Source organism: Xenopus tropicalis, chromosome 4 (genome assembly GCF_000004195.4).
Source record: "Xenopus tropicalis strain Nigerian chromosome 4, UCB_Xtro_10.0, whole genome shotgun sequence".
NCBI classification, from domain to species: domain Eukaryota; kingdom Metazoa; phylum Chordata; class Amphibia; order Anura; family Pipidae; genus Xenopus; species Xenopus tropicalis.
In genome coordinates this window covers 32,008,529-32,016,665 of record NC_030680.2, presented here as the reverse complement: position 1 = coordinate 32,016,665, position 8,137 = coordinate 32,008,529, and the positions used below count along the sequence as shown (strand labels likewise).

General features: G+C 40.1%; 1 protein-coding gene across 2 annotated transcripts; it reads left to right on the top strand.

Moving 5' to 3' along the window:
• Window positions 1–3,022: 3,022 nt before the first annotated feature.
• Window positions 3,023–6,187, top strand: zfp36l2.2 (zinc finger protein 36, C3H type-like 2, gene 2). 2 transcript variants are annotated; one of them, XM_012961261.3, is made up of 2 exons: window positions 3,023–3,128; window positions 5,091–6,187. In XM_012961261.3, exons 1-2 carry the CDS (start codon window positions 3,105–3,107, stop codon window positions 5,934–5,936), a joined length of 870 nt encoding a protein of 289 aa, XP_012816715.1. In that variant the 5' UTR covers window positions 3,023–3,104; the 3' UTR covers window positions 5,937–6,187.
• Window positions 6,188–8,137: the final 1,950 nt, after the last annotated feature.

Here is an 8,137-nt window from a genome sequence, read left to right as displayed (position 1 = left end):
CTCGTTGCGACAATACGATTTTGTCGAGTTTTTCTTTTACGCACAGTAAGAAAAAGTTGCGTTAAATAACGAAAAAATCGGTGAAAATACAAAAAAGGTATGAAAAAGTTGCAGAAAACACGAACGGCCCGATAAATCTCCCCCCAAAGGGTTAGAATCACGATATGCAAAAAATTCAGATCAATGTATGATTTTGGAAGCCTTCCAAAAGACTCAATGGTACTGCAGATCCAACCTGGCCAAAAGATAGTAATGATACCAAAGCTTGAATGAATTCCGAAATCGTCGTAGTCTTTACGAAAAATACGACTTTTTCGTGGAAGTTAACGAAAACCACAAAAAAGTTCAGGAATTTGAAAGAAATTATCGTGGACATTACGAAAAGTTCTAAAAGTTAGAAAAAATACGAATTTTTCTCAAAACAACTTAATCGTGGTTTAATGAATGGGCCCCTAAGAGTTGACTTTACCTTTAAAAGTGTATAGTAAAAGAATATTGGGTCTTTACCATTTAGTATGGAACCTGGGTGGGGAAGGTACGAAAAGCACACATTTTCATTTTTTATGTCCTGGAACATTAATATATTTAGCTCAATGTTCCTATTGGAAGATATTATTAATACTATAATAATTAGCACATATTTATAACAATTCTGCAGTGTTTTAGATATATGTGATAGATGTGTGTGTTCACTCAACAGATTACATTCAAATATTGACTGATACAGGAGGTAAAGAGGGCCCTGAACAATAGAGCTTACAGTCTATAATATATAGATATATACTGTTACTGCATGACTACAATCAGATACTAGATAAAAAGGCAGATATATGTATGTTTAATATTGATGTGCAAACATCTAGTATGTTATTTATTTATTTTGCAGGTGCTGAATGACTAAGGTTTTTTACAATGATTTTAAAGGGGTAGTTAACCTGTATAATAACTTTAAGGGGCTGATTTACTAATCCACGAATCCGAATCCCGAATGGGAAAAAATCGGATTGGAAACGAACATTTTGCGATTTTCGTAAATTGTCGCGACTTTTTCGTAGCCATTACGATTTGCTTGTAAATTGTCGCGACTTTTTCGTAGCCATTACGACTTGTTCGTAAATTGTCGCGACTTTTTCATAGCCATTACAACTTGCTCGTATATTGTCGCGACTTTTTCGTATTGAGCACTCGTAAACGGCGGGCAAACCTTTGCGACTTTGCATGATTTTGGAAGCCTCCCAATGGCACTCTGCAGCTCCAACCTGGCCCAAGGAAAGTCACGATGGCACGACGGCTACGAAAAAGTCGCTACAATTTACGAGCAAGTAGTAATGGCTACGAAAAAGTCGGGACAATTTACGAGCAAGTCGTAATGGCTACAAAAAAGTCGCGACAATTTACGAGCAAGTCGTAATGGCTACAAAAAAGTCGCAACAATTTACGAAAAAATCGCAAAATACCGATCATTACGAAAAAAACGCATTCGGACGCTTTTCGGACGTTCGTGGATTAGTAAACGTGCCCCTAAGTATACTATAGACAGTGAAATTCTGAGACAATTTGCAATTGGTATTCATTTTTAAAGGGGTTGTTCACTGTACAATTGCATTTTAGTATTCTAAAGACACTGATATACTGAGACAATTTGCAATTGGCTTTCCATTTTTATTTTTTAGTGATTTTCAAGTTTTTTAGCTTTTTGTTTAGCAGCTCTTTATTTGGTGTTTCAGCAGCAATCTGGTTGCTAGGGTCTTATTTACATTATAAACTAGGCAGAGGATTAAGTGAGAGACTGAAATATAAATAGGAGAAAGCTAAAAAAATAAAAAATTGTAGCCTCACAGAGCAATCATTTTTTGGCTTTCAGAGGCAGTTACCCCCATTTGAAAGCTGGAAAGATGTAGAAGAGAAAGTAAAATGATTAAAAATCCGTAAAAATTAAATAATGAAGACCAACTGCAAAGTTGCTAGGAACAGGATATTCTATAATATACTTAAGGTTAACCACCCCTGTAATTTTCGCAGGTTTGTTAGTTAATGAGCTTTTTTGTTCAGAAGCTCGCAGGTTGGAATTTCAGCAGCTATCTGGTTGCTAGGGTCAAATTTACCCTAGCAACCAGGCAGTGGTTCAAATGAAAGGCAGGAAGATGAATAGCAGAGGGCCTGAATAGAAAAATAAGTAACAATAAAATTGCATATTAAAGAAGCAATAGTTTTTCAGCTACTGAGGTCAGCCGCCCCCATGTGAAAGAAAGAGGCAGAATAGGGATGTTTTGGTCTGGCCCAAAACCTACAGGACAAGTAAGCACATCTTATGGACAAGTAGAAAATCATTTTGAAATAGAGCCAGTCATCGGCACTGGGAGACCAACAAGCAGGCCTATAGACTCTTAGGTTCTCAGATATTAGCTACCGAGATTACATTATGTAGAAATGCGGAACCCTTTGCAATAAACTGTTTATTTAAATGAATGGCAATATAAAACATGAGTACTACATTACTTATCGCTGTTTATAAATGGATACTGTACCTTTACACTGATTTTGCTATGTCTCAATTTGTGTTTTGAAATAAATAAAAATATAGTATAAAAAATAGCCCCTTTAAAATATTCTAAAGCTAGGACTGTCTAAAATTCATAGAGACATTGATTAACCATTTCTCCTCTGTAGATCATAGAAATCTATGGCCCTGACATGGAAGTATGAGTATGCCGGTGTGGCACAGAAGGGGTTAACAAAGTCATTAACTAACCCCATGTCATTAGGGTGATAATGATCCATTCTGGGCAGATCTGAGACCTTATTTCATGTAAGCATTAGAGTAAAGAGAAATAAGGTTTAAAATCAAACATTATCACTCTAAAGACATAAGTTTAGTTGCTATTGCTACATTAAGGTTCCCATTGCTTGCTGGGAGCTCCATTGGTAGAGGCTGTAGAATCTTTCAGGACTGGCTGTTTTAATGTCATCTTTCTCATTTTTACCTGGTGTGTAGTGCTTCCGCCTGCCTCCGCTTGGCTCTGATTGGCCGTCCCCCACATAAAGCATTGGGCAGGGGGCTCAGATTTAGTAAGGGCTGTGTAGAGTAAGAGAAGGAAAGACCTATGGAGCTAATGGGGGAGTCAAAGGTGAGAAGGAATTCTTTTAACATTTAATAATCATTTGTATGTATGCAAGTCATATAACCATATATTAGTGCTGTGTGTGCAAGAAACAGGAGCTAATCAAAAACTATATCTTTAATACCTGATTATATAAACTGTTTGTTTGTATTTAGCAGAGAAAACATGAATGAGTTGTATGTTTAAGACAATATTGCATGCATATACCTTCTAACATCTCCCTTCAGGAGAGAGTCCTTTTCAAAAAGCAGCCACACATACAGGTTTATAAGACCAATGTTGGGTGTATACTGCTTGCACTGCTCCCATTCAAAGAGAATGAGCTTAATGAAAAGGAGCTGATATGGAGCTGCACCATTGCTTTCTTAAAGGGGACTGTTGGAGGTTCTGTTGCATGGCTGATTAGTAATTAGTAAAGGTATGTGCTTCATGCTGTGATAGCTCTCTCAAACCCAGGTCTGTGTAGTTGAAGTGACTCACTTTTATAACAATGGCAAGTGTTAAGGCAATTTGCCAGTTTAACCCAATCTTTCTGAATTGCTCCTTAAAAATGCCAGCAAAACTGAGTTACTAACTACAAAAAAAACTTACAGCAACTTCAGATTAGATCTGCATGGAGAAATTCTGCACTTCAAATTCACTAAAATAGCATTCTACAATGATCATTTAACTCCAAACCGTGTCAGACTGGGGTGTATAGGACTAGTGCAACCTTTAAGGTTGTTCCTGGGCCCCCCTATTTATAATGCAACATACAGGGCTACACTTATTGAGCTAAAACTCCTTTCCTGGTTGGTATAGCAAGTTATACATCAATGATTGCTATAAGCAGCCCTAAATCTATGGGGTGAAATGGAATTGCTTTTACCTCTTTAGAATATTACTGCTACAGATGACAGTTTGTCCTGTGTTTTAAAATGCTTTTTTTGGGGGGGGAGGGGGTCAATACCTTTTAAATTCAGTGAAATGTCCTCTCCAGTAGGCAGTAGTCATTAAATCAAGGTGTACAATAAACTGTGTTGCAAAGCTGACTGCTGACCCCAGTTTAAATTAACTAATAAAACAGAACTTTCTATTTGGTTTATTTCTCTATTAAGATGTTTATGGAAATATTGGTTATATCAGACTTTACTCCAAATGTATGTAGTTTGCCTGCTTTGCCTCAATACTCAGGATTTGAGTATATACAAAGTGTTCATTGTTTTCATCCTCTGCTACATAAATATTCCCAAATGCTCTTCCTCCTCACGTCAGGTGCCCCAAAAAATATTTGTGGGGCAGTGACCAAAGAAGTAAAGGTGGGGCAGTGGCAGGTATTTTATGGACAGGACTATGCATTTCAAAGCTCAAGGACTCAAACACTATAACCATAACACTTTCCTTTACATTGACGGTTATAGCATAGATGCATGCTTTGTGGTTTTTAAGGGTAAATATATGGCCCTGCCCATTACAAATCAAGGTGTAGCATAGTTGAAGGGTACAGCTAAGCCACTGGCAGTTGATCTGCATTCGTTTCTGCCCTAGGGCTGGGAGGCTGGTCAGAATGTGCCACAGAAGTTTGTAGTGTATGGCATGGGTGCCTACCACTGTGTGGTTGTGCCCAGTTGGTGGGAGTCCATATTTGAGGTTTTGGGACTCCTTTGCTTATAATATACCCCTTTTAATGCCACATAAATTATGAATGTTTTACTGTAAATGCATTCAAGCCCTTGCTTTGCATTTAATTTCCTTTGGGAGAAAGTAGTGTATAATTTCACGAAAGAGGGGGGAAAACCTTTTCCTTTTTGTTTTAGATGGTGGGAAAGATTTAAATCCCAGAAACCAGATATTCCTGAGTAAACTCTTCTAATTCCAAACCTGATTCCCTATACATGTATGTGTTACCTTTATGCTAGGATTAACACCATTGTAAATGTGTGAAATTCTATTAAACAAACGTAACATGAATTCTCTATTTTCTTCCAGTTGGTTATGGACATACTGGATGATGGCCTGGATCTCTTCTCCTCTTTCTTTCCCCCACTCTCTCCTCCTTCTGATCCAGAGATTCCGCTCCTCCCTTCTTTCTCAGCACCTCCAAAGCACTTGAGCCTCTCATCCCTTCGCTACAAGACAGAACTGTGCACCAGATATGCAGAGAGTGGATTCTGTGCCTACAGGAATCGCTGCCAGTTTGCCCATGGTCTAAGTGAGCTCAGGCCTCCAGTTCAGCACCCTAAATACAAGACAGAACTGTGTCGCTCCTTCCACGTCCTTGGTACCTGTAACTATGGATTGCGTTGTTTGTTCATTCACAGCCCACAGGAGAGAAGGGAGCCTCCAGTCTCCCCTGATGCCCCTGGTCTTCCAACACGCAGGTATGCTGGCCCCTATAGGGAGCAATGCCGCCTCTGGCGCTCACCTGGTGGCTGTCCTTATGGAGCTCGGTGCCACTTTCAGCATCCAAAAGGTTTCAGAGAGGCTTGCCGTCACTTTGCTGCTCATGGAGACTGTCCATATGGAGCCCGTTGCCACTTCTCTCATAGCCCTCCCCTTGACAGGTGGGGTTCAGGAACAAAGAACAGCAGTGGGTCCCTCTCACCTTCAGATCCAGACCCAGATAGTGACCCTGGCACTCCTGTCCTTTCAGAATCTCCTGCTAACAATGCCTTCAGTTTCTCAAATCTCCTCCTACCTCTTGCCCTGCGTCTGCAGATTTTGGGAGATGAGGAAGAATTGCCAACTGCTACTGACCCACTGCCTGGAGATGATGCTGACCTGCTGCCTGGAGACAAAGAAATTGCCCAGGGTCTACTTTCTGTTCTCGGCTAACTTTTTATGAATTACTTTCACAATGACCCCTCCTCTGGCATAGGTTTAACATGCATAGCATGTTGCTTTTTTTTATGTGCCAGCAGTGAGAAGAACACTTTTATTTACAGCTTTTTATGGCTCTGCTGTATAACCTTTATTTATTGCTCGCATAGCTGCAGTTATAATATTTTAATATTGGCTTGCTTTTTTCCTATTGAACAATATGGTTTTATGTTACTAATTAAAATTATGATTTTTAACTAAATCTACCTTTGCCTGTGTGTAAGTGCTGTGTGGTTTGTGTTTTTGTTTTGTTTTTTTACGTGCTCTGGCTTTCAGACCTGGAACTGCCAAAGCTAAGGTATATTAGGGCACTCTGGCATCATGGAGAGCTTGATATTGCCCCCCCCCCCCAAAAAAAAAATCTGATCTCAAAGGGCACCTTTCATATAAAAGTATTTCCCCTGAGTAAAGGTGCTGGCTAAAAGAGCAGCATTATGGTTAAAGAAAACAATACTATGTTGCCAAAACCTGCTGATGGTGACAACCTTGCCATACCGACTGGGTAAAAAGTTCCTGGCTTGCTCATAATTTGCATGTGTACGTGTGGGGGGGAAAACTAGGACTGTTTCTACCGACTGGATCGTGGTCTCTATTAGGGGTGCTGTTGATATGGGAAAACCCAGATTGGTATGCAAGAGGCAGAGTTTGGGTGATTAGGCCATAATCGGGTAGCAAAAAAAAAAAAATTACCTTCTGTTTATAGCAAATTGGCTGCAGGTCCCTTATATGGCAGACCCAGCAAGGCTCAAAAGGGGCAAACTGTAAGAGCAGCTTTGTGGGGAGATGGAGTGGCCCCATGCTACAGCAGACAGAGGTCCATTGAAGAGTTGCTAGAGGAGACCTGGGAATGGGTCACCAAACTAAAGTGTTTGGCATTGCTGAATACTCTGCAAGCTTGACTTGTGGCTACAGATACAGTATGTCGGTTATCCCCCAACCAGTGGCTTGCTCACAAACCCTTTGGATATTGCTCTCAATGGCCTTAAAGGAGGTGCTTGCGTTTTTGTTTTTTAATTCAGGGCTTGGTGTCAAGTTTTAGTTGTATAAAAACCTGGTGTATAGCCAAACAGCCTTATATAGGCTGCCAATCACAGCCCTTATTTGGCACCCCAGGGAACTTTTTAAATGCTTGTGTTGCTCCCCAACTCTTACATTTGGCTCATGGGTCAAAAAGGTTGGGTATCTCTGCAGTATGTGGATCTTACTATTTATAATTTTTATCCACATCTCCATGAACTTACAAACTTCTTCCTTGCTGCTTTCTAAATGCTCATTTTTACACACACTGAATATAAACTGGAACCAAGCAGCTCACAATGGCTTCCCCATTTAAACCAGGTTTCTCTTTGCCTGATTCAGATTGAGTGTGCTATTTGCATCTGGTTGCACCAAAGTGGCTCTGTGCTGCAAGATTTGTGTGCATGGGGAAAAATCCGTTGCTTTAGCAGCTTGCTTCCATTGCCTCAAATAAGACTGATGCCATTTTTGGCCAGGTGCCAGAAATGGAGGCCTAAGCCTAAAGATTCGGCATCTCTATAATGGCAATGTTCCTTCACAGGAGCTCACCATCTTCACTTGTGTTAGGAGTGTCTGTGACACTGCACATGCTCAGTGTGCTCTGGGCAACTGTTATTATGAATTATTACTGTATTACGCTATATATATTTTATTATATCCCATAAAACCTCATCTGCGAAGTCTGGACAGAGGAGGGTGCTCCAGAGTTGAGTAGTATTGTTTAAACCAAAGCACAAGGTATCTGTAGTGGGCTATACATTTCATTCACACTAAAAAAATAATTTTGTTTCAACTGCTATTATACAAAGCTTAGGGTCATTGCAGAAAATTAGGTTCGTTGGCTAAATAAGTTGAAGCTACAGGGCTGATAAACTTGAATGCAAATTGAATGGTTTCTGAGCTGCCATGTAATGGGAATCTGAATTAATTACTAATCAGCCTTATATTGTGACCTTTATATTGTGTGTATATATACAGTATATTGTGAGTAGGTCCCTAAGCTCAGTAAGTGACAGCAGCACAGAGCATGTGCAGGGAATCAGCAGAAAAGATGGGGGGGCTACTGGGGCATCTTTGGGGGCACAGATCTTCCCTGCTAAAGGGCTGTGGTTGCTGTGGGCTGGTACAGAAGCTCAAAG

Coding starts and splice junctions, on each gene's coding strand:
- zfp36l2.2 (XM_012961261.3), top strand. CDS start 3,105: ATGGAGCTAATGGGGGAGTCAAAG. Junction 3,129..5,090: donor AGCTAATGGGGGAGTCAAAG/GTGAGAAGGAAT, acceptor ATTTTCTTCCAG/TTGGTTATGGACATACTGGA.